The sequence below is a fragment of the Theropithecus gelada genome, chromosome 20 (assembly GCF_003255815.1).
Source record: "Theropithecus gelada isolate Dixy chromosome 20, Tgel_1.0, whole genome shotgun sequence".
Lineage (NCBI taxonomy): Eukaryota > Metazoa > Chordata > Mammalia > Primates > Cercopithecidae > Theropithecus > Theropithecus gelada.
Genome location: NC_037688.1, coordinates 72,033,649 through 72,060,438, shown reverse-complemented (window position 1 = coordinate 72,060,438; position 26,790 = coordinate 72,033,649). Strand labels below are relative to the sequence as shown.

At 48.3% G+C, this 26,790-nt stretch overlaps 1 protein-coding gene across 1 annotated transcript in view; it reads right to left on the bottom strand.

The window, feature by feature from the left end:
• The window catches only part of TEKT5 (tektin 5), a 67,513-nt gene that overhangs the window by 32,145 nt on the left and 8,578 nt on the right, over nt 1–26,790 (bottom strand). Inside the window, exons 4-5 of the mRNA XM_025370924.1 lie at nt 23,311–23,454; nt 17,644–17,866 (exon numbers count right to left, since the gene is read on the bottom strand). Of these exons, the coding sequence (XP_025226709.1) occupies nt 17,644–17,866; nt 23,311–23,454 (367 nt within the window). The remainder of the gene's footprint in view (nt 1–17,643; nt 17,867–23,310; nt 23,455–26,790) is intronic.

The following is a 26,790-nucleotide window of genomic DNA, read 5'->3' as shown; positions in this document are numbered from 1 at the left end:
AGGCGGAGCTTGCAGTGAGCTGAGATCCGGCCACTGCACTCCAGCCTGGGCTACAGAGCGAGACTCCGTCTCAAAAAAAAAAAAAAAAAAAAAAAAAAAGAATGATGGTTCCTTTGGGAGAGGGTGTAGACTGGGAGGGGGCAAGAGGGGGGCTCCTGGAACTAGAAATGTCCTAGGCTTTGATCTGGAACAGGGTTTTCCAACCTCATCACCTATTGACATTTAGGGTCAGATATTTCTTTTTCTTTTTCTTTTTTTTTTTTTTTTTTTAGACAGAGTCATTCTGTCACCCAGGCTGGAGTGCAGTGGTGCCATCTCAGCTCACTGCAACCTCTGCCTCCCGGGTTCAAGCAATCATTGTACCTCAGCCCCCTGAGTACCTGGGATTACAGGCATGCACCACCACACCCGGCTAATTTTTGTATTTTTAATAGAGATGGGGTTTCACCATGTTGGTCAGGCTGGTCTCAAACCTCTGGCCTCAAGTGATCCACCCACCTCAGTCTCCCAAAGTGCTAGAATTACAGATGTGAGCCACGGTGCCTGGTCTGGGACCAGATAATTCTGTGTGTGGCATCTGTCCTGTGCATTGAAGGATGTTTAGTAGCATCCCTGGCCTCTACCCACTAAATGCCAGTAGCATCCAGCCCGCAAGTTGTGACAACCACATTGCTAAATATCCCCTGAGGGGCATAATCACCCCATGACTGACAGCCACTGAACTAGGTACTGGTTACACATGTGCACACACATGTAAAAATCAAATTCAAGCTGTACACAGATTAATGCAGTCAAATGTCACATGTACCTGATGAATATGTACAACTATGTCCCCATAATAACTAAACATTTTTTTAAATTTGAAGATTAATACAGTTGTGTTCTTTGCTGTGTTATATGTCAGTTTGTTTGTTTATTTATTTATTTATTTTGAGACGGAGCCTCGCTCTGTCGCCCAGGCTGGAGTGCAGTGGCGCCATCTCGGCTCACTGCAAGCTCCGCCTCCCGGGTTCACATCATTCTCCTGCCTCAGCCTCCCGAGTAGCTGGGACTACAGTTGCCCGCCACCACACCTGGCTAATTTTTTGTATTTTTAGTAGAGACGGGGTTTCACCATGTTAGCCAGGAAGATCTCAACCTCCTGACCTTGTGATCTGCCCACCTCGACCTCCCAAAGTGCTGGGATTACGGGCATGAGCCACCATGCCCAGTAATACCTCACTTTAAAAAAAAGTTTTAATAAGGCAACTGCAGAGAAAACAAATCAATGTGTTTACATTCAAGATAAGAAGACCATGAAAGGCCTGTATGCTCATTATTAGTGTTACGATAGCTTAAAGGTGAAAGGTGAATGGGTGAAGTTTGGGGAGGATAGATTTCAATGGACACAGGGTTTTCTTCTGGGGTGACGGAAATGGAACTGGGTAGAGATGGTGGTTGTACAATATTATGAATACTAAATAGCGGCGAATTGTTCACTTTAAAGTAGTTAATTTTATGTTATGTGAATTTCACCTTAATAAAGGAAAAAACTCATTTTTGTCTCCACCACCCCCAATACCTATTACTACTTTAATTTAAAAGGAATCCACCTTCAGAAGCATTTAATTCAGTTCCCTGGATATCACAGGCAACATTCTGAGACATTAGGGCAACGTGATGAGGTCACAGATGGAGAGAAGCAGATCCCCAGACCTCCGGTATGGGCTCCAATTTAACGCCCCCCCATCCCAGCCTAGCCTCCATCAACCCACTTATTCCCGTGTAAGGGGTCAAGATGGGGGTTGCCTGTGTGATGGAAAAGGGCTCTCCACAGTCTTTGGAATGTGGCTCAGAAAAAAGCCTGCCCAAGGCAGGTGGCAGGTGGCTCCTTGGGCCACATGCCCCCACCTTTGGCTGACCAAAGGTTTTCGTGTTAAGTAACTCCCCCCACCCCACCCCCACCTGCTGGCAGAATTCTGTGCAGGGCGTCCTGGAGGTAGAAACCCTAGGTAGGAAGTCAGGAGGCCCAGGTTCCCATCTCAGCCCTAACACAAACCAACTATGGGGCCCAGACTCCCACTCAGAACCCCTGACTGCTCTGAGCCGCTATCTCCTCATCCGGGAAATAGAGACTGGCCAGGTAATGTTCTCTAAGAATTCCATCTTCAAATTCCCACACATGCCTGGAGCCACTTCCTTCAAAAGCCAGTCTGAGAATGTTACCAGCAGGAGTGTAAGGGGGTGTGTGTGTGTGTGTGTGTGTGTGTCTGTTTTTATTTATTTTTTTGAAGATGGAGTCTTGCTCTGTTGCCCAGGCTGGAGTGCAGTGGCACGATCTCGGCTCACTATAACCTCCACCTCCTGGGTTCAAGAGATTCTCCTGCCTCAGCCTCCTGAGTAGCTGGGACTACAGGCCCACACCATCACACCTGGCTGATTTTTGTATTTTTAGTAGAGACAGGGTTTTGCCATGTTGGCCAGGCTGGTCTCGAACTCCTGACCTCAAGTGATTGACCCACCTTGGCCTCCCAAAGTGTTGGGATACAGACGTGAGCCACTATGCCTGGCTGTGTTTTGTTTTTACTTCTTGAAGTCCATCCTCTTTAAATTGCTGCAAGTCTCAATATACAGCTTTATGATCTCTGTTGAAACTACTCAACTTGGCCTTTCTAGCACAAAAGCAGCCGCAGACAACAAAAAAATGTATTGGGCATGGCTGTGCTCCAATAAAACTATTTATAAAAATAGGTTGCGGGGCGGGGATTTGGCCCTTGGGGCTGTGAGTTTGCAACCGCTGTTATAAACTATTCCAGGGGAAATCATGATCCCCGAAAGCCACCCATCTCATACAAGTCTGCTGCTCCTCTGGGGTTTCTGTGTTCAGAGAATAATTTCTCCAGTGCCTCGCTACTCAAAGTGTGGTCCATGGACCAGCATCTTTGGACTTGAAGAGCTTGTTAGAAACCCAGGCCCCACCCCAGATCTCAGCACAGAATCTACATTTTTACAAACTCCCAAGCTATTCATGTGCATAGTAAAGCTTTAAAGCAAGAGAAAGACATGATTATGTTTGTAGTTTTATGCAGATCTCTCTGGCTGCCATTTGGAGGACGGACAGAGGGGACAATCTGGATAAGCTGAGAGACAGGAAGACTCACACCTAGGCAGTGTGGACAATTGCAGAAGGAATGAGGTCACCAGAGTATCCAGAAGTTGAAGTAGGAAGGACTTGAGAACTTATGGAATGTGTGGAGTGAGGAGAGGCCAGTGGTATTCGGATTCCAGTGTGCCCACCTCACTACCATCCAGAGGAACCTTCTAGAAGAGAGGTTGGGGAGCCACCAGCCACTGCCAAACGTGTGGCCTTGGAAAATCACCAAATCGCTCTGAGCCTCAGTTTCCCCATGTGTATAAAGAGGATGATAATAACACCTCTCCCACAAGATGACTTCTAGGATGGATCTAGGTAACCCGTGTAATGCGTTCAGCCCTGCGGCCAGCATATAGCAAGCCTTCCAGAGCCTGGGTCCCTCAGCCTCCACACTATCTATCCTTCCATCTGCCTAGCCATCTACCTATCTACTATCTTTTTTCCTTTCTGTCTTTTTAAATTAAACCTTAATGCTAGCAGATCAGGGTTTCTTAGCCTTAGCACTATTGACATTTGAGGCTGGGTGATTCTCCATGGTGGGGGTGGGGACTGTCCTGTGCACTGTGGGATGTTTGGCAGCATCCTTGGCCTCTACTCACTGGATGCCAATCATGAGTAGCACGCACCGCCATTTGTGACAACTAAATGTCTTCAGACATTGCCAAATGCCCCTGGGGGAAATGGAGGCAAATCACCTTGTTTGAGAACTACTGCTTTAGATGTTGACCTGTTATTGTTATCATTAGGCTGGGTAGCGGGGGAAGCATCCCTATTAACCTGAAGCCCAGAATCTATAGCTGGACTTGTGGCATCCTAATAAGTTAGCAACAACTAGGAGGGGGCCCCAGGTTGGGGAGAACAATTGTTCTGAGAGACGGTTAACCACAAACAACCCACTTGCACAGCATTCTGTTCCCAAATACTTTGTTCTGCACGTACCCCCAGCAGCACAACCCTGTAAAACTTCCTTCCAGCTCCTGCCTCTTTGCAGACAGCCCCTTCTGTGCTGTGCTACCCATTGCTTTCTTGCAACGTATCCTTCTACTTTCTCCAATACATCTGCCTTTCTTTACCCATGACCATCTTGGTAAATTCTTTTACCACCCACAACACTGGCCCCAGTCAGTTGCACCCATGACAGGATCACCTGGAGTAAAATCACAGCTCTGCCATTTCCTAGTTGGAGTGGTTAGTGGTGGGGACTTCAGGTAAATCACTTTTTGTGATGAGTCCTCAGTTTCCTCATCTGTAAAATAGGTCTAATAATAACCCCTTCTTCATAGGAGGGAAAGATAAGCTCACCTAAGTAAAGCACTCAGTAAAGCTAATATGTCTTTTGTTGTTACAGTAAGTTATCTTCTTCTTTCTCCTTCTGCTTGCAGCAGGATGGAAAACTCGATTATGATCACCCACTCCCACCTCCAGTAGAGGAGAAGCCAGAAGCAAATCTCCACTCCACCCACCCACCCACTCACCCTCAACCCTGCACCCAGAATATGGAAAGGGCTGAGGTCAGCACTGGGAATGGTCTCTGGCCATGCATGGGGTGTGAAAGGCAATTACCAGGTCTGCCTCAGATAAAACCAACCTCGGCTCGGTGGAAAAGTGTGCTGATAGTCCTGGCTGGACTAGAAATCCACCCAGCAGCTCTGAAAGCAGAGATATGTTTGGCAGGGTTGTTCGCCATGTAAAACTATCTGCCTGTGTCTTGTGACAGTGGAGAAAGCCTCTAAGGCCAAGAAATTATTTTTGATGTGGAAGGGGAAAAAAAAAATGGATTTAGCAATTCCACCCAGCTTTAGGGTTCTGGATGTTTTGTGCAACCTTGCAAATTTATTGTTTTCCAAAGTGCACGAAGCCAAGGAGTTTCCAAGGAGATGCTTAGCTCAGTGCAGATCCCCAGCTCAGGAAGGGGGAAGGCAGCTTGAAATCCTTTTCTGGTCAAATGGTGGAAGATTCTCAAGTTCAGCCAAATTCAGGAGCAAGGAGAGAGATAAAGTGGAGAAGGGCACTCCGGAGGGATCTGGCCAGGGATTCAGAACATGAACGTCCCAGAGCTGGGACTCTCAACCCTCAGCACTCTTGACATTTGGGCCCAGATATATCTCAGCTGTGGGGACTGTCCTGTGCATTGGGAGCTATTTAGCACAGCATCCTTGGTCTCTACCTACTAAATGTTAATAGCATTCTCCACCCCCAGCAGTTACAACAACCAAAAATGTCTCCAGACATTGGCGAATGCCAGTGGAGTGCAAATTCACCCTGGTTGCGAACCAGTACTCCAGGAGATAAATGTTGAGCAGGTCCTGCTCACAGCTGTTTCTGTCAAGTGGTGGCCCAGCTGCTTTCAGAAAATGTCAAGCCAGCACATGCATCAGCTGTTGAGAGGCTGTCTGAGGTCAGAGGTCCTGAAAGTCCTGAATGGGGTTAGAAATGGGTAGAAGCTTTCTTGCCTGAGAGACCAATGTGTTCTTAAAAAAACTGATGGAAATTCACCATCTCAGGCCTTTGAGGGCCTCCTTCTTAACACTTATTACCGTTTTTAATTAATTGTGTGTTTGATTATTTTTTTAAACTCTGTTTCCCCCTCTAGAATGTAAGCCCCTTGAGGGTAGGGATCTTGTCTGTTGGTCACTGTTGTATCCCCAGCGCCACACTCAGTCTAGCACATAGGATGGGCTAAGTACATATCTGCTGCAGGGAGGAAAGGAACAGGGAGGGAGGGAACAACAGATAATTGTTGCATGTCTACACCTGGAAGATATACCTAGAGGGCTTGTTAAAACTCGGATCACTGGACCCCGCTTGCAGACTTTCTGATTCAGTGGGTCCCGGATGGAGCCTGAGAATGTGCATTTTTATCAAATTCCCAAGTAGTGCTGATGCTGATGGTCGAAGGACCACACTTTAAGAACCACTGGTCTGAAGACCTAACTTTCAGTCCTGGGCTGTGCATTAGAGTCACCTGGAGAGCTTTAAAAAGATCTGCTGCAGGCCACACCCTGGCCAATTGAATCAGAATCCCTAGAGTGAGGCCCAGGCATCTGGGAGATTCCAATGCGGCACTAAGGCTGAGAGCAGCTCACCTGCACCTTCTCACTTGTTCCTCACAGCTGGTAGCATTGTTCCTTTCTTACAGATTAGGAAACAGATTCAGGAGGGTTAGTTACTTCCTCAAGACCCCTTAGTCGTACTAAAATTCAAACCAGGTGCCAGGTTCTTTCAGTTACTTTGTCGTCCCTCCCACTTCAGCAGATCAGAAAGCAGACCATAGCTTTGTACTATTTTTATAACTAATAGTCATTGATCACTAAGGGATGGGCACAGCTGCTGTTATTCTCACAACTGCTTGTCAAACATCATTACTCCCATTTGACAGAGGAAAAAACTGAGGCACAGAGAGGTAGAGAAACCTGACTTTGGTCACACAGCCAGGAAGTGCTAAAGCCAGAACTGAGCCCAGCCCTCTGCAATACACTATGGGTCTTACCTGTGAGGACACAGAAGGTGGAGATGGAAGGGGAGGCTGGACCAAGGAGGAGGCCAGCAGATGTCAAAGCTGGAGCATAGGTGAGGCTAGCCAGTAGGTCCCATGCTAGCAAGCAGACAAAGACACAAAGGTACACGAGGCATGACTTGGAAAAAATTAGGGGACTGCTGAGGCATAACAGTACACGCGAGATGCCACTGCAACCCTCTGCCTTGGCCAGGCTGCACCTTATATTCTTCTCATCTCACCAGGAACCAATCCCGGTGATTGTCCTTCCCAGGGCTTCCAGGCAAAGCATATGATTGGCTGTCACCATTTGAAGCCAGCCATGGGAGGAAGGAAGTACTAGCGTCCCTGAGCATAGGTGGTGCTCACAAAATGAGCTAGAAACAGCCTCATTTGTGCTGCCCTCTCCCATGTTCGTTCTCTCCATCTCCTGTCTGGTCCCTCCAACTTCCTGCATCTGTCGGCTACCTCCCCAGCTCTGGACCTTGGCTCCACCTTCCTGATTCCAGCAACTCCTCTCCCTTTTGGCACAGTGTTCCCATGAACTGATAACCAGTGACACAGTCCCCCTGACCAGCCCACCTTTTGGCGCAGCTCTCAGAGTTTCCCATGTCTGAGCTCCCAGGGAGCCCTCATGCTGGGTCCGTCCAGTCACATACGTACTATGATGAGACCTGAGCCCACGTGACACTGGAAGGGCTATTGATTCCTCCTGGTGCTAAGGTGGGCATCAGGTAGAGACCTACCTATGCATGCATATGATGCTGAGCCATTTCCTGAGAGCTACAGCCTGAGATAGCTGGAAACCCATAGACAGCAGAGCCTCTGAAAGTCACATTCACACCAAGTCCAGGACCTACAGGAACCTAGTCTTAAATAGAACAGGGGTCCGGGTACGGTGGCTCAGGCCTGTAATCCCAGCACTTTGGGAGGCTGAGGCTGGTGGACCTTGGAGTTCGAGATCAGCCTGACCAACATGGTGAAACCTCGTCTCTACTAAAAATACAAAAATTAGCCGGGCGTGGTGGTGCACGTCCGTAATCCCAGCTACTCGGGAGGCTGAGGCAGGAGGATCGCTTGAACCTGGGAGGCAGAGGTTGCAGTGAGCCGAGATCGTGCCACTGCACTCCACCCTGGGCAACAGAGGGATACTCTGTCTCGAAAGCAAAACAAAACAAAAACAGATCAGGGATGGCATTTAGGGGTGTGGATGCCCTGAAGAACCACCCTGTTCACCAAGCCACGGGGAGTAGGCACACCCCAGGTTTTATACACCCAAATTCTTCCTCCCTTCTGGAATCTTGTAGTTTATAAGAGGGCAATTGGCTCCTTCAGACAACAGTCTGTGAGTTCAGGACTCACGCAGATCTGAAGAATTCTAGAGGTCTTCTACCTCCTCAAACCCTCCCCTCCATTCCTCAGTGGTGCCTGGAATTCCTTTAAAACAAGGTTTCTCAGCCTCAGCATTACTGACATTCAGGCCCAATCATTCTTTGCTGTGGGGGGCTGTCCTGTGCCATGTAGGAAGTTTAGCAGTATCCCTGGCCTCTATCCAGTAGATGCCAGCAGCACCCCCTCACCCAACTATAGCAACCAAAAATGCCTCCAAACATTTCAAATGTCCTCTGGGGAACACAACTGCCTTCAGCTGACAACCACCGCATTGAAGAATTACTCAGGTCACAACCTTCTAAGAAAATGCAGCCTGCAGAGAGAGGGGAGCGCCTGCACAGGAATGGACAGTGGCCGTTGATTACTGAGTGTCTGCAAGGGCGGCTCATCTTATGAAGCTAGGGATGGGGTGTTGTTCTGAAGTCAATACAAGGCATGAAAATTGCGTCTGGTCAAAAGTGCCCTTGAAACCTGGTCATCCCTCCATCAGGACATACGGCTGTTTCCTTAGTTGAATACTGATGTGGGTGTGTTTTCCTAAAACATGGCAGTCACTTTCAGGGCACAATTGCCCATATGAACTATCTACACTGGTGCAGGGGTAACTATTCTGCCAGGGATTCCTATGAAACGAACTAAACTTCATTCAGCCTAACGCTGGCTCCTTACTATTTTCTTTTTTCTTTGAGACAGGGTCTCGCTCTGTTGCACAGGCTGGAGTGCAGTGGCACAACCACAGCTCACTGAAGCCTTGGCCTCCTGGGCTCAAGTGATCCTCCCACCTCAGCCTACCAAGTAGCTGGGACTACAGGCGCATGCCACCATGCCCAGCTAATTTTTATGTTTTTTGTAGAGACAAGATCTTACTATGTTGCCCAGGCTGGTCTCAAACTCCTGGCTCAAGCTATTCTCCCACCTCAGCCTCCAAAAGGGCTGAGATTACAGGCATGAGCCACCACGCCCAGCTTCCTTCCTTACATATCTTAACGGTCTCTCCCGTACACAGCGAACTGTGACCTAACTGGATGTGTGAACAGCCTGGAACCGACTCCTGTACCAATCACAGAATTTTAGCCAATCGCAGGCAGCCAACTGTTCGAATCCTGTTCAAATAAGGCAAACAAACAATAAGCAGAAACCAATCTGGCTGTTTCTGCACCTGACTTCCGCCTTCTGTGCCTTACTTGCCTTTTTCTGTCTGTAAATATCATCCGACCACGTGGCAGCTTTGGGGCTGCTCTGAATCTATTCTGGTGCAGGGCGCTGCCCGATTCACGAATCACTCTTTGCTCAATTAAATTCTGTTAAATTTAATCTGCCTTAAGTTTTCCTTTTAACACTCCCAAATTTCAGGTACTGGGCAGCATTGTCATCACATTTCCCATATCCATATACTATCTACATAATCATTTAATATTTTTCTTCAAATCAGCCTGTTTCGGCCTTTAACGTATGTATTTGAAATGAAATCTTTAAATTATTTCCACAAGTGGAAAGCTACTATTATTTTCCACTAATAGAGGGTACCATAACAATAGGGAAAATGGGAAAAATAAGTTAATAATTCTTTTTTTTTTTTTTTTTTGAGATGGACACTCACTCTGTCGCCCAGGCTGGAGTGCAGTGGCACAATCTCGGCTCACTGCAACCTCTGCCTCCCAGGTTCAAGTCATTCTCTTGCCTCAGCCTCCGGACTAGCTGGAACTACAGGCATGCACCACCACACCCAGCTAATTTTTGTATTTTTAGTAGAGATGGGGTTTCACCATGTTGGCCAGGCTTATCTGGAACTCCTGAACTCAGGTAATCTGCCTGCCTCGGCTTCCCAAAGTGCTGGGATTACAGATGCGAGCTACCACGCCTAGCTGGAAAAAGAACTTAATAATTTTCTCTAGGTTCTATTGCTTTCCAAAGCTTCTAAGCCTGAGGCCTGATGCCTTTGCTAGAAAGGTAGATGAGCAAAGGAAGGACATGTGTTAAAGAGAAGTCGGCATCATGATGAGTCTTGCTCTGTGACACCATCAGAAAAGACAGAGACTTTCTCCCCGGGATGCAGTGGTGTTTTATGAGGAGGGTAGCACAGGGCCACACTGCCAGCTCCACTTCCCCAGGGCTGGGCCAGTTTTAGAAACCAGCCATCAGTAGCTTGGCTGCAGGCTCCGCCGCTGGAAAGAATCGGCTGCAAAGCACAAAAGCATTTCCCAGTGCACAATGGGTTCCAGACCTCCTTGGACAAACAGAGGGATTGGCAGTAGGCACACAGGGCCTCAGATCACCAGCAGGGCCCCTCACCCCTCAGACGCCAGACTTTCCTGCCCAGGCATTCCTGGGAAGGGGTGGTTTTGCTGATGCTAATAATGGCTGCTTGGGAGTCAAAACCCCAAAGAAACTTCAGAATGAAACCAAAGCCCTTCAAGGTTAAAATTCATAGCCCTTCTCTGTTCTGTTCAAACTCTTCCTATGCCTGGATGTTCTGTTTATCTGCCTCTCTGAATTTCCTCTGATATATAAAGCAGAGTGCACAAATACAGGGCTACAGGATCAAGTAAATAATGCAAATGAGGGAAGTGTGCTGTAATAGGGAGTGGTGGGGCCTGAGGCTAATTGGAGCACCTGACCCCAAAGAGAGGCAGCAGCCACTCACCCCTTAGCCACTGTTCCTTGTAGAAACATGGGCTCTGAATTGCTAGAGCTACTAATTTTTCAAGAGATGCTGGAAATCTGAAAAATTTTTATGTGAAATCCCCATTTTATACCAAATATTTTTTGAACTCTGTGAGAGTGCATACAAATATGTGTACATGAGGGTTCACAGCAGCTCTACTTGTAACACCCCAAATGGAAACAACCCAAATGCTTATCAGTAGGTGAGGCCACGTGCAGTGGCTCACACCTGCAATCCCAGCACTTCGAGAGGCCAAGGCTGGTGGATCACCTGAAGACCAGCCTGGCCAACATGGTGAAACCCCATCTCTACTAAATATACAAAAAAATTAGCTGGGCAAGGTGGTGCACACCTGCAATCCCAGCTACTCGGAAGGCTGAGGCAGGAGAAATGCTTGAAACTGGCAGGTGGAGGTTGCAGTGAGCCGAGATTGCGCCACTGTGCTCCAGCCTGGGCAATAAAGAGGGACCCGGTCTCCAAAAAAAAATTATAAAAGGAAGATTGGCAGGTGTTAAAAGAGGTAAGGAAGGCATTGTAGCACCTTTGGGATAGTCAGAAGCAATGAAGAAGGAATAATCTTCCCGTTGTATGATTCAATGATATTAATGCTACATCCATGTAACACATCTAATATTTCACCTGCCAGGATCTAGTTCCCACGTCAGAATAAGCACTTTCTCCATAGAAGGATCCCTGACCCCACACATCCTACCCACAAAAGCCATATTTGTGCATCTTTTCCCCCCACACATGAAGAGATCCCCCACTCAAATGCACATTCACGTGGGTAATTGCATGTAAGTGAGGGGTTGTTTTTCTAGAAGTTTCCAGGGCCCTATGTCTCAGAGAAATCAGCACTCAAAGGCAGCAACCCACTCTGTGGCCACCAACTTCTTTAGTCCACAGAAGTCACCAGCTCCTCTGCTAGCAGTGGTCAGTATGATACAGTGATGCCTGGAGCCTCAAAGTGCAAGGATGAGGTCCCAGGGCAAGTTAGGAGGCTTGGAGTGTGGCCGAGGTGACAGAACTCTAGGATCCCAGTGAACAGGTGAGGCTGTCTGCACAGCCCCAAACCACTGTCTGCATGTGGAGCCATGTAGATCTGGCCTTACAAGGTGGATTCCTATGACCGCTTGGGAAATAACTGCCTTGCAGCACAGGTACGGATGGGCACTTGGAATTTTCCAGAAATGCCTTTTGCCAAGGAGAATCAGGCTGAGCTCGACTAATAACAGTTACATTTTTAAAGAGAGCATTTCAGGCCAGGTACGGTGGCTCAAGCCTGTAATCCCAGCACTTTGGGAGGCCAAGGCGGGTGGATCACCTGGGATCAGGAGTTTGAGACTAGCCTGGTCAACATGGTGAAAACTCGTCTCTACTAAAAATACAAAAATTAGCTGGGCATAGTGGCGGGCACCACCCACTACTCAGGAGGCTGAGGAGGGAGAATTGCTTGAACCTGGAAAGCAGAGATTGCAGTAAGCCAAGATCTTGTCACCGCACTCCAGCCTGCACGACGGAGTGAGACTCCGTCTCAATAAAAGAAGAGAGCATTTCAAATCCTCCAGCCAAAGTAAACTGTCGAAAGGTGAAATGGTTGCTATATATTTATCTTCATTGAGTCAAATTCCTGTATTATTTTAGAAAAATACCATGTGAAATTCACCAACCAGAAGACAAATCCTTGCTCAGGAAAATGTCAATAGGGTAGGGTTGGAGTTTGGCGCATTTCAGACGGGTGCTAGCTTATTTGCAGAACAGCTGGTGATTAAATTATGACTATTAATAAAAATCCATGAGGTTGCAAAAACCCTCTGGTCTGCAGTGATGAGGTTGTTAGTAACAATTCAAAACTTCCCTGGAGGAATTTTTATTTTTATTTATTTATTTCAACTTATTTTAATTTTAATTTTTAGAGACAAAGTCTTGCTCTGTCACCCAGACTGCAGTGCAGTGCTGCGATCATAGCTCACTACAGTATCAAACTCCTGGACTCAAGGGATCCTCACTAGAGAAATTTTGAAAGGGAAAAGGTTTTGCTCTCTCCACCTCCACTCAAAAGATCCTTTCTCTCTCCATCAATAATTGAATTAATACTTACAGTTACCTTTTACTGACTGTTGATCATTTGTCAAGCACTGTTTTAAGAGCTCCAGAGATTAATTCATTAATACAGTAATGTTACCATGTAGAAATTTTTATCTCTGTTTCACAGGTGAGAAACCAGGCACCAAGAGCCAACCAAAAGAGCCTTCCCAAGTCATCCCCAGACCACAAACTTCAGGCAATGAAACATGACAATGAACTACATTTGATCCACCGTATGAGATGCCTCATTAAAAGAAAATGCACAAGAGCCAAAAGACGGACACCACCAAGTGTCCATAAATGGATGAATGGATAAAGAAGATGTGGTATAGACAACGGAATATTATTCTGACTTGAAAAGGAAGGAAATTCTGACACATGCTACAACATGGATGAGCCTTGAAGACATTATGTCAAGTGAAATTAACCAGTCACAGAAGGACAACTACTGTATAATTCCACTTATATGAGGTCCATAGAGGAGTCAAATTCTCAGAGACAGAAAGTAGAATGGAGGTTACTTGTATTCATGTGTTCTCATGTTGCTAATAAAGACATACCGAAGACTGGGAAAAAAAGATTTAATGGACTCGCAGTTCGACATGGCTAGGAAGGCCTCACGATCATGATGGAAGGCAGGGGAGGAGCAAAGGCACGTCTAACATGGCAGGAGGCAAAAGAGAACGTGCAGGGGAACTCCCTTTTATAGAACCACCAGGTCTCACAAGACTTATTCGCTATCACAAGAACCGCATGGGAAAAACCTGCCCCCATGATTCAATTACCTCCCACCGGGTCCCTTCCACTGACACATGGGGTTTATGGGAGCTACAATTCAAGATGAGATTTGGGTGGAAACACAACCAAACCATATCACCATGGATAGGGGGGAAGATGGAAATGCAAAGGGAGTGTTTAAAGGGTGCAGAGTTTCAGTTTGGGAAGATGGAAAAGTTCTGGAGATGGATGGTGGTGATGGATGCACAATGTGTGAATGTACTTAATGCCACAGAACTGTACACTTAAGAGTGGTTAAAATGCTAAGTTTTATGTTATGCATATTTTACCATAAAAAATGGATTTTTGCATGAAAAAAGAAAAAGAGACATTAAAAGCATTCATTCATGCATGCTTCATTCTTAAAAAAAAAAAACCTCAATAAAAAACTCAACATTGTAGGCTGGACATGGTGGCTCACACTTGTAATTCCAGCACTTTGGGAGGCAGAGGCAGGCAGATCACTTGAGACCAGGGGACTTGAGCCTGGAAGTTCAAGACCAGCCTGGGCAATATGGCAAAACCCCATCTCTACAAAAAATACAAAAATTAGCTGGGGTGTGGTGGCGGTGCGGGGTGCCTGTAAACCCAGCTACTCAGGAGGCTGAGGCAGGAGAATCGCTTGAACCAGGGAGGCAAAGGTTGCAGTGAGCTGACATTGAGTCACTGCACTCCAGCCTGGGCTACAGAGTGAGACTGTCTCAAAAAAGCCACCTCAACATTGTAGAGTCCTTCCATTCATTGCACAAAGATGTGAGCAGTCCCAGGCAGTTACTAAGCAGTAGGGGGACAAGGTTAAATCAGGAGCAGTGCTCTGAAGACATACTGGCAAGTAAATAAACTAATACAGTAAGATCACAGCCACTAGTACAGACATGGTGCCTACTACGTGCCCTCACTCCTTCAGGTGTTATACCTGCATTAACTCAAATAATCCTCATGGCAGTCATTTTGGTTTTTTTTTTTTTTTTTTTTTGAGACAAGGTCTCGCTCTGTCGTCCAGGTTGGATGGAGTGCAGTGGTGCAATCACAACTCACTGCAGCCTCCACCTCCCAGGCTCAAGCGATCCTCCTTGCCTCAGCCTCCTGTGACAGTCATTCTTATCCTCATTCTACAAACAAGGAGACTGAGGCTCAAAGAAGTTAAGAAAGTTGGCCAAGGTTATAGAGGATTCATCACACCCATGCAGTGTGGCTCAAGGTCAGTGGTTCTAGCCAAAAGGTATGAGATGGAAGAAGCAATGAAAAACACAGTCTCAGAACGCAGTGGCCACCCAGAGATGGTGAGTGCAAATAGGCCGTGGAGTTTAGGAAGGATTCCTGGAGGAAGAGGCTTTTGAGCTAAGTTCCAGAGCAGGGGTTGTCAAAACCACAACCTGTAGACCAAATCCGGCCCACTGCCTAGTTCTGTGAAGTTTTATTGGAACACAGCCGTGCTCATTTGTGTACAGATTGTCCATAGCTGCTTTTGCAGTATAGGGGCAGAAACCATATGGCCTGCAAAGCTGAACACAGTTATCATCTAGCGCTTGACAGAAGAAGTATGCCAACCCTGTTCTAGAGAATTAATAGGAAAATAGTTCATGAAAGATAAAGGGAAGGTGCACAGGCCAACTCGGTGCCAACTTTGCCTTCTCTAGATATCTTACCCTCTTCCAGTCCTTCTTCCACTTGATGTCACCACCACAGCACAGGCAGCCTTCCCCACTCTCTGGGCCTCTTCCAGAGCCCCCTAACCACTCTATCCATCCATTCCTTTTTTTTTTTTTTTGAGACAGAGTCTCACTCTGTCGCCCAGGCTGGAGTGCAGTGGCAAGATCTCAGCTCATTGCAACCTCTGCCTCCTGGGTTCAAATTATTCTCCTGCCTCAGCCTCCCGAGTAGCTGGAATTACAGGTGCATGCCACTGTGCCCAGCTGATTTTTTGTATTTTTAGTAGAGACAGGGTTTCACTATATTAGTCAGACTGGTCTCTAACTCCTGACCTCAAGCGATCCTCCTGCCTCTGCCTTCCAAAGTGCTGGGATTACAGGTGTGAACCACCACGTCCGGCCCCTGCATCCATTCTTAACTGCTGCATCCCGTCTGCCACCCAGGCAGAAAAGAAATCAACAAAAGGACAAGCTTGGACCCAAACACTGTCTGCTTAAAACCTTCAAAGGCTCCCCATTGTTCTTAGGTGAGAATCCAAACCCTTCACCAGGCCTACCCAGACCCACCTGCCCCTTCTTCCAGCTTCGTCCCGGATGCATCCTTTGCCTTGCTGCTCTCTCTGGAATCCTCTTCCCACCAACTTTCAGCCACTCAACTCCCTGTTGATCTGTCCTGGGTGGCAATGTCCCCTGCTTCTCTGCTCTACCCAGTGTGGGTCCCATGAGAATCTCTGGCTCATCCACCCTTGCTCCCTCCCTATAAAAATGTTGGAATGATTTCATGGAAACTTCTGTTTCGAGGCCAGGCACGGTGGCTCACTCCCGTAATCCTAACACTTTGACAGGCCGAAGTGGGAGGACTGCTTGAGCCCAGGAGTTTGAGACCAGCCTAAGCAACACAGCGAAACGCTGTCTCTACAAAAAACTAAAAAACTTAGCCAGGTGTAGTCGCTCACACATGTAGTCTTAGCTGCTTGGGAGGCTGAGGCGGGAGGATCGCTTGAGTCCAGGAGTTCAAGGCTGCAGTGAGCCGTGATTGTGCCACTGCACTCCAGCCTGGGCAACAGAGCAAGATCATCTCAGGAAAAAAAAAAAAGAGACAGAGAGAGAGAAGAAAAGAAAAATAAACTTTACTTATTTTTTTGTCTCTTCTGGAGTACCAGACTAAAGGGTGGCAGATGTAGGTGGGCTGAAGCTACCACTGTAATTTCCATCAAACCCTGCCTGCAGCCCACGAATCCCCCCAAAGATACAGACACGATAAAAAAGGGCACAGTTTTTTTTTGTTTGTTTGTTTGTTTGTTTTGAGACAGGGTCTCACTCTTTTGCCAAGGCTGGAGTGCAGTGGTGTGATCTTGGCTCACTGCAACCTCTGCCTCCCAAGTTCAAGCGATTCTCCCACTTCAGCCTCCCCAGGTAGCTGGCATTACAGGCATGCACCACCACACTTGGCTAGTTTTTTGTATTTTTAGTAGAGACAGGGTTTCACCATGTTGGCCAGGCTGGTCTCAAACTCCTGACCTCAAATGATCTGCCCACCTTGGCCTCCCAAAGTGCTGAGATTACAGGCGTGAGCCACTGTGCTTGGCCTTAAAAAGGCGTACTGTTCTGCAAATACAAATTCAAGGCAAGTTCCCTCTGACCTGACTATCATCCAAGTTCTTTCTGTGTATATAAATTTCACAGCCACCACTGTTCTTCCAGGAGAATGTCAAATCCCCAGAGGCCAGGGCCCGTGTTTATACGGCTCCTCATTTTATTCCTAGTGCCTAGCGCAGCATCTGGCACCCAGTGGGAATCTAAATTTGCATTGAGCAGGGAGTATAGATTCCATCCAAACAGGACTCCAAGAGCCAACCCGGAGGTGTGAAACAGCATGACGCAAAATGCCTAGAGGGCAAGCTGGTGTGGGCATAGCGGGCTGACGACAGAATCGGGCAGTGCTGCAGACTCCTCAGATCCAAAAAGCACCCCATCCCTCAGCAGGAAATCCCTTTAGACTGTTATGGTTCTGTTGAGGCCTTTGGAAGTCAAAGGTTACACTTCCAAAGATGCTGCTGTGGGCGGAGAAGACGTGTTGGAGTGACAGAGACAATGCGCTGCCGGGCTCCGTTCTCTGCACCTGTCATGCTCAGTCACATGGGTTTTAGATGGAGAATAAGGGGTCCTGGGAGCGTCACAGCCTCTTGGGGACAGCCAGGCCAAGTTCCAGGCTCCATCCTCCAGTGAGCAAGAGAGGATGGACCCTGGATGCTTAAATCCCCCCAGGAAGCTCAGCCCTTGGCCGCTTTCAGAAAGAACAAGACCACAGACCTTGGGGAGGGAGGGTACTGGTTTGGCACCAGGGGCAGGGCCAGCTTGGCCCAGAAACTGCTCAGATTCACGGGAGGAGGGTGAGGGCTTGGCAGAGAAGGCAGGGGTCCTGGGAGGATCTGCTCACCTTCGCCAGCTGTGTCTGCAGCTTATTCTTCACGTCCGTCACCTCGGAGATGCGGGCGTTGAAGGCCAGGTTGGTGTCTGTGAACTGCCTCCACATCTGATCCGACAAGGTCTCAAAGAGGTGCTCCGCCTCCTCCCGCAGCCGGATGGAGTCGGCCCGCATGTTCTGAGAGTGCTTGATGTTGTCGTTACTGAACTTGGCCCAGGTCTCGGGTACGGAGATCCTGCAAAGGCACAGGGACGAGTTGCTGCAGCCCTGGGAGACCTCACAATCTGCGGTTTCTCAGCCTTGGCAGTCTTGGCCTCTGGATCGGGATTATTCTCTCTCCTGTGCATTGTGGGATGTTTAGCAGCATCCCTGGCCTCTACCTACTAGATGCCAGCAGCTCCCGGACCACCCCATTGTGACAACCAAAAAATGGCTCCAGACATTGCCAAGTACCCTCCTGGGAGAGGGCACAGTCACCCCTTGCTGAGAACCACTGTCCTGATCCAACACCCTCATTTTACAGGGGAGGCAAGAGAACCCTAAAGAGAGCAGCTGGTCGGCAGAAGGGCACTCAGTGAGTGGGTCAAAGAGAGAGGCTCCCTCAGAGAGCTCTTTTCCCTAACACCCACACCACTGCCACCAGAAACACAACACGGACAAGCCAAGAAGCAGGCATTGGGCACAGAGAGGGTTCAGGGACCCTCCAACTCTGCAATGAGAATGTGGCCACGCTACTTTCACTGCCATTCATTCATGGAATATTTCTTCAACTTCTACCACATGCCACGCATTGTTCCAGGCACTTAGGAGAGAGCCATGAACAAGAACAGCAACATCCATGTCCTCGTGGCGGTTAATTGCCAGAGAAGGAAGATTGACAGTGAATGAGGAGATAGTTACACATTGTGTTATGTGCTGGGAAGGGATTTAGAAACTGGAGGGCTGGGCCAGCCATGCCTCTAATCCCAGCATGCTGGGAGGCCGAGGAAGGCAGATCAGTTGAGCCCAGGAGTTCAAGACCAGCCTGGTCAATGTGGTGAAACCCCCATCTCTATAAAAAATGCCAAAAAGAAGTACCTATGTGTGGTGGTACATGCCTGTGGTCCCAGCTACTTGGGAGGCTGAGGTGGGAGGATCTCTTGAGCCCAGGAGTTCAGGGTTGCAGTGAGCCATGATTGCACCACTGCACTCCAGCCTGGGCAACATAACAAGACCCTGTCTCAAAAGCAGCAGCAGCAGCAGCAGGAGGAGGATGAAAGAGACAAACGGAGTGGTGTCATTATGTGTTGGTCAGGGTTGTAAACGGGAATAGATGAATACTCGGAAGGGTGTTGAGATGGTCAGGGATTAGAAAATGCATGAAGTGCTGAATGCGGTGGCTCATGGCTGTAATCCCAGCACTTTGGGAGCCCAAGGCGGGAGAATCACTTGAGGTCAGGAGTTCGAGACCAGCTTGGCCAACATGGTGAAATCCCGTCCCTACTAAAAATACAAAAATTAGCTGGGTGTGGTGGCATGTGCCTGTAATCCCAGCTACTCGGAAGGCTGAGGCAGGAGAATCGCTTGAACTGGAAGTCAGAGACTGCAGTGAGCCAAGATCACGTTGCTGCACTCCAGCATGGGCAACAGAGTAAGACCCTATCCCCACCACTAAAAAATAAAAAGAAACCGCATGACGTTGTCACTATCCCAGCTGTAACGGGCAAGAGAAAAGGAAGCAGTAGGTGTTATAACAGCCCCAGAAGAGAAGGAACCATGGTCGACTACAGTGTCTGGGAGGGAGGTAGCAGGGGAAGAAATCGTAGCCTCTCCCCTCCCACACTCTGTCTTCTGCTGGTGCCCCTCCTCCTGGCTGAACCCATCTGGAAATCAAAGGACAGAGAGCCCAGGAGAGGAGGTCTGCAGAGGAGAGTCTGTTGTGCAGGACACACAGTGTGGCAGCTGGAGAATGGATCTGGGGAGATCAATGGACAGGGACACAGGCTACATTAGCAAAGGCAGGCAGGGAAGGCTTCTCGGAGGTGGTGACACATGAGCAACTCCTCAGTAAAGTTCTTCCTGGCAGAGCATGTAAATCCCTGCAACAAGCAACCAATGGACCACGTGGGGTTTTCTCATCTGGGAAGGCTTTGAGGAAGGGCATGCATTTCTTTGAGTTGGCTTCAGGTCCTGGATAAACCAGACTAGGTAATTTCTCAAGGTCTTTTCTGGTCCAGGAAGTCTCCAGTTCTTAAATAAAGCAGATTTTTATACTCAGCCAGCAGGAATTGAACTCATATTTCTGAAATAAAACTCTCTTTTCAGACTTTTTTTTTCTTTCTTTCTTTCTTTCTTTCTTTTTTTTTTTTGAGACGCAGTCTCGCTCCGTTGCCAGGCTGGAGTGCAGTGGCAGGATCTCGGCTCACTGCAACCTCTGTCTTCCAAGTTCAAGCAATTCTCCTGCCTCAGCCTCCCAAGTAGCTGGGACTACAGGCGAGTACCACCACGCCTGGCTAATTTTTGTATTTTTAGTAGAGATGGGGTTTCACCATGTTGGCCAGGATGGTCTGGATCTCTTGACCTCGTGATTCGCCCACCTCCGCCTCCCAAAGTGCTGTAATTATGGGCGTGAGTCACCACACCCGGCTTCTTTTCAGACATTTTAAAGCACACTTAGGTTGCATGGTGCATAGAAAGTATTAAAAATCATATAGTGTGTGTGATTGTTTTGCCCGGCTTTTGTAGGAGTTAAAAATCAAGCAATAAACAGGCATCTCGGGCTTCTGGAGATAGGAGTGGTACTATGTCAGGTTCAGAGCTTCACCCCACCAAGACCTGAGGCTCCGAGAGTGAGGCATCTTGTTCAAAGCCGCACAACAACGCCCCATCCCAGAACACGGAGGAAAGAGGAGACGACAAGGACAGCAGAGAGAAACACGCAGATTTACTTTGAGTGTCTCTGTTGCCTCTGAACGGGGGGACACTGTCAATGTCATGAACAGTAACCTCTAAGCCCTTGTTCTCCCCTGCAACAGACAGCTGAGCTCCCCAGAGAAAATAACGTGCTTAATGACATTCTCCCTGGGGAGGAATTTGCCAAAGACAGTCTGCCTCCTCAGCAGGCAGTGTGCCTCAGGAGGGGGAAGTGCTTTCTGGAGTCTATGTCCACTAAAGATGGAGAGGACAGCTGGCCTTGCTGGAGACGCAGGAAGGCACCATTGGTAAAACACACAGGCTCAGTATCCAGTGCCGATTCAGAATCACGGTTCTGTCATTTGCTGTGTGAGCTTGAGCCAATCGATTCACCTCTCTGAGCCTTAGTTTCCTCATTGTAAAATGGAGATAATGGTACTAACCCCCAGGGTTGCTAAGTGTTTAAATGTGAAGTCCTTATCACGGCACTGGACAGAGTAAGCGCCCGAAAAATATTTATTATTCATGAGATGTTGCACATGAAGCTGTCAGCAGAATGTCTAGCACACAGCAGACACCAGGTAAAAGGTGTCTCTTCCTGGCCAACATGGTGAAACCCTGTCCCTACTAAGAATACAAAAATTAGCTGGGCGTGGTGGCACGTGCCTGCAGTCCCAGCTACTTGGGAGGCTGAGGTAGGAGAATCACTTGAACCTGGGAGGCAGAGTTTGCAGTGAGCTGAGATCGTGCCACTGCACTCTGGCCTAGTGACAGAGCGAGACTCTGTCTTAAAAAAAAAAGGTGTCTACTGCCATCATCATCATCATCATCATCATCACTGTTAATCTAGAAAATAGAGATACTGCAATTCAGACAGTCACCAAACATCCTCTTTCATCTGCCCAGACATAGCCCTGCTTTAAGAAAACTCCAAGGCTGGGCGTGGTGGCTCACACCTGTAATCCCAGCACTCTGGGAGGCCAAGGCCTGAGGATCACCTGAGGTCAGGAGTTTGAGACCAGCCTGACCAACATGCAGAAACCCCATCTCTACTAAAAATACAAACAAATTAGCTGGACGTGGTGGCGCATGCCTGTAATCCCAGCTACTCGGGAGGCTGAGGCAGGCGAATCTCTTGAACCCGAGACGTGGAGGTTGTGGTGAGCCGAGATCGCACCATTGCACTCCAGCCTGGGCAACAAGAGCAAAACTCCGTCTTGAATAAGTAAATAAATAAGAAAACCACAAATACAAAGCCCCAAGCTAGCACATCTGGGAAGCAATTAATTGCCACAAACAGCAGCTCTCTTCTGCAGATGGAGTCTCTAGATGGGGGACTTCAAGTAGCAGGTCCCTCCTGGGTGTAGAAATTGGAGGCTCTGGGGCTGCCAGGTTTCTGGAGAGGAATCTGTTTGGGAAGAGAGACCCTCTGGACTCCCTGTGTAGATGAGCGGGGCCAAGCCCCCAAAGTCCTGCTCACCTTGCCAGTGCCATGGGGGACAGCACCTTGTCAGGAAGAGGAAGAAAGTCCCCAGGAGTTGTCATTACCGTAAGTCCCAAAGGGTCACCTCAGCACTTCGACATTTGTAAGATCCAGAAAGTGACCCCAGGCTTGGGCCAAGGAGACTGCCAAGGAATACCGTCCTTCTTGCTCCCCTTCCTCCCTTCCTGTGGTTCTTTTTTCCCTCCCTTCCTCCTTACACTCATTCTTCCATTCAATAAAAATTTATTGCATACCAACATGTGCCAAGCACAATTCTATGTACTAGAGATTTTTTTTTTTTTAAACAGAAGAAGGCGGAACTAAGATAGACCCCACCTTCTTCCTCATCCTAAGCATCTCTCAGACCTCAGACTACCAAGTGGGAAGCATGTTTTCATTCTGCATAAAATCTCACAATTCTGTGATATGCCCAGGATCATGACAGGCTCACAGAAGGCACCACCTCGTAGCTGCTGTGACGAGAAAATGAGGTCACACAGTAAGCACTCGATAAATGTTGGCTGTTATTATTCTATACTAGGCTCTGTGCTTAAAACTTCATACACCCACCTTTTTCATACTCACAGCAGCCCTGGGAATTGAGTACTAATTTTCTCCCAGAGGTATAGATTCAGAAATGGCCCAAAGAAATGAAGTGACTTGCTCAGTGTTAGTGTAGAGGCTGGGATTTGAAGCCAGGCAACCTGGCTCCAGACTCCACTCTCTCTCTCTCTCTCTCTCTCTGGCTGGTCTGGAAAACTCCTGGAACTCCTGGCCTCAAGCAATTCTCCAGCCTCAGCCTCCCAAAGGGCTGTGACTACAGGGGTAAGCCACCACACCTGGCCAGGCAAGAATTCACTCTCTTAAACCACTATGACCCCAGGTGGCCTCCCTGCCAAGTTTGTCACTCGTTTGGGAATTTCTTTTTTGGTGAAACTGCTGAGCGGCAGTGGCTGTGCCACCCTCACTAAGCCAATGGCATGCTCTCTCGAAATTTGGATCTTGAACAGTGGGGCAAGGATGGAAAGATGAAGGCACTCTGACCACACAGCTCCCCCTGCCAGGACCTTCCTCTCCAGCCTTCCCCTTGAGTTCGTGGCTCCCCCATAACCCCTTGGGTAAATCCATTTTGTCTTAAGTTAACCCAACTTGGATTCTGCCGCCTGCACTGGAGGATCCCCGTTCGACCACACTACTTCCCACTTAGCTGGCGCACGATGCCACTTCGCCATTCGTTGGCAGGAGCAGAAGCCCTCACTCCAGTTGGACACGCCAGGGATGGGGAGGGGGTGTCTAATACTTACGTGCCATCAATTTTCTCCATGCCGTGGAAGAAGCTGATGCAGTCTGACGTATTTCTCAGGTTAAAGCACTTCTCATCGATGCACTGCGCCGAGCTTTTATCCTCGAGGTCCCTCTCCAGGGCGTGCTGAGCATCTCGGTTATCCCTGCAGGGAGGGAGGAGTCATTCCTGGACTGTGCACCTGCCCAGAATTCCCAGCCTGGGCCACACAGCAGGTGTGTGTTACAAGCCCTGGTCCCCCAGGAAGCCCCCCAGTAGCTTCTCAGTCCTCTTCCCACCTCAATGCCCCACCACATACCCAGAGGCTCCCCCCAATCCAAACAGATTTGCCCTTTATTCTTTTTTTTTTTTTTTTTTTTTCCCCAGAGTCTCACTCTGTCACCCGGGTTGGAGTGCAGTGGTGCAGTCATGGTTTACTGCAGCCTTGAGCTCCCAGGCTCAAGCACTCTTCCCACCTCAGTCTCCTGAGTAGCTAGGACTACAGGCATGCAGCCACCAGCCTGATTAACTTTTTAAATATTTTGTAGACACGGTCTTGCTGTGTTGTGCAAGCTGGTCTTGAATTCCTAGGCTCAAGTGAGCCTCCTGCCTCAGTTTCCCAAAGTGTTGAGATTATAGGCGTAAGCCACCACACCTGGCCCCTGTTGTCCTTTAGAAGAAGGATGGGTAAGCATTTACTGTAAAGTGTTGCATGATAAATATTTTAGGCTTTGTGGGTCATATGGTCTCTGTTGCAACTACTGAACTGTGCACGAAAGCAGTCGCAGATATGTAAAAATGGTTGCGGCTTCATCTCAGTAAAACTTTATTTAAAAAAACAGATTGTGGGCCAGATTTGTCCCTCCAGCTGTAGCTTGCTGACCTAATTTAGAAGATATCAATCCATACTTTGGCCAACGTCTGATGCAAGTCAAATCACTTCGTAAATCCATCATTGTGTCTGACCCTATGCTGCACACCAAGGGATGAGACATGAATAAGATGACACAGTGACTGCCTTCATGTTGCTCACAGATTTGTGTGAACAAATACTATACACACACACACACACACACACACACATATATATATATATCTCAGAAGGGTAAGGCCATTGTGCAGGTTTGAAAATACAAAATAACACAGAGGAGGAAACCGTTAATTGAGGATGAGAGGGTGGTCAGGGAAGGCTTTCCAAGGAGGTGTCTGAGCTGGGTTTTCACAATAAATTGGAGTAGACATTATGGGGGAATTGCTGCTGGGGGAATGAGAATTCCAAGCCGAGAACATCACACGTGCCAAGGCAGAGAAGCTAGAAACACCAGATGTTTAGGGACCTCGGGATCAGGAACTGGGGGGAGTCAGGGGCTACGTTAGGACAGGGACTAGGTGGAGTCAGTGACTGGGTGAAGACAGAGATTGGGTGGGTTCAGGGACTGGGTTGGGTCGGGGGCTAGGTGAAGACAGGAATTGGGTAGGGTTGGGGCTGGGTGGGGTCAGAGACTGGGCTGAGGTAAAGAGAGGACAATGGATCAGGGCCAGGGCTTAAGCCAGGAGGGCTGGTTGGTATCTTGGCTAAGAAACTTAGACTTAAAGATTACTGCCAAATTCCAGACATTTGAGAACCACTTCCATGATTCTTGTCAAATACCAAACTCTACTTATTTTTCCTTTTTAAAATCACTTTTATTTAATTAATTTTTTTTGAGATGGAGTTTCCCTCTGATCGCTTAGGCTGGAGTGCAGTGGCAAGATCTCAGCTCACTGCAACCTCCGCCTCCTGGGTTCAAGGGGTTCTCCTACCTCAGTCTCCCTAGTAGCTGGGATTACAGGCACCCGCCACCACTTCTGGGTGATTTTTGTATTTTTTTAGTAGAGACGGGGTTTCATCATGTTGGCCAAGCTGGTCTTGAACTCCTGACCTCAGGCGATCCGCCTGCCTTGGCCTCCCAAAGTGCTGGGATTATAGGCGTGAGCCACCGCATTCAGCCTAAAATCACTTTTAAAATGTAAATAAATGTATGATAAAATGAAATTTTACATCCCTGACTTTAAAGAAAAACCCGTCACCCTTTCCATTGATAGAAGATCACCTCAGACCTAAATATTAATACTAAGTAGGCACTCACTAAATATTAATAAATATTAATACTAAGTAGGCACTTACTAAATCCTAGCTAGAATCTACTTCCTCCAGAAGGTTCTAAGCCTAGACCTTTTTCTGTTTCCCTGTTGGCTGAAAAAAGAGAGATCAGTTGATGTTACAGACACATAAGCCGCAGCTGAAACTTTGCCTTGGAGTGTTTAGAAGAATTGTAAGAGCAGAGAAGGGAATAACTTCCACTAAGTGAGGGTATGTCAGACACCAGCTAAACTGAGTGTCTCTGTTCTCTTTCCCTCTCTCTCCCTCCCTTCTTGTGTCTATGTCTCTGTCTCTCCAACCTTTGTCTCTTTCTTGATTTCTCTCTGTCTCAGCCTCTGTGTGTCTCTCTGGGTGTCTCTCTCCCTCTCCTCCATCTATGTCTTTTTTTTTTTTTTTTTTTTCTGTTATGGATGTTGGTTGCGGGTGAGGGATTTCCAGCAGGCCAGGAGCCAGGAAGTGAAATCCTGACAGTAGTGGGGGTTCCCACCTATCAGGAAGCATGGGTCACATCGGAGCAGGAGGAACCCCTGACCCGGGGCCCTTGGGGTTTCCAAATTGGCAGAGCCCTGGAGAAATGGGGCCCTGTCCTGCCGAATTAGCTAGAATGTGAAGCGAGGCCAGGAGGTGGAAAGCAAACATGGCAGAGAATTAGAGGGAAACCTGGGGGCCTCAGAGTCCAGTGTGTCCAGCTGCCTGGCCCTTGCCATGAGGCCTAGGGAAAGAGGAGGCAGTCCTGTCCTCCCTACTTGGCCCACAACCAAGGGCCGGATCAGCGCCAAGCTCACCCTGCTGTCAGCCCACCAGGAAAAGCCCAAACGTGACTTCCTCTGTCAGGAAGAGCCTTTTCTCACCTGGTGCGGCAAGCACACCACCCTGCCCAGATGCAGGCCTCAGGCTTCGCAGAAAACCATGAGCCAGCAGCCTGGTGTTGGCCACCTGAGCAGTTCAGTGGCAGAGCTTCCCCAAGCACGTGAGGACACACCAGACTCTGCCTGGCTAATGAGGTTCTGGCCAGCTCTCAGTTAATCAGTATAATCCCAATCCCTCTGGCAGCACAAGCTGCCTCCCCGTGAGATGGCAGGAGTCATCTGACACACAGCCACTGTCCAGCGACAAACAGTCTCCATCCAGGGTGGCTCGGCCTCCAGTCTCCACAAAGCGAAATGCTGCCCTCACCTGCTCTCATCCTCTCCCTCACTCACTCTGTGTTTGTTTTCTCTCTCTCTTGCTCTTGCTGTCTGTCTCAGTTGCTCTCATCTCTCTCAGTCTCTATCCAAGCTCAAACATCTCCCTCTCTCTTTCTCTTTCTCTCTCTCTCTTTCTCTTTCTCTCTCTCTCTCTCTCTCTCTCTCTCTCAGA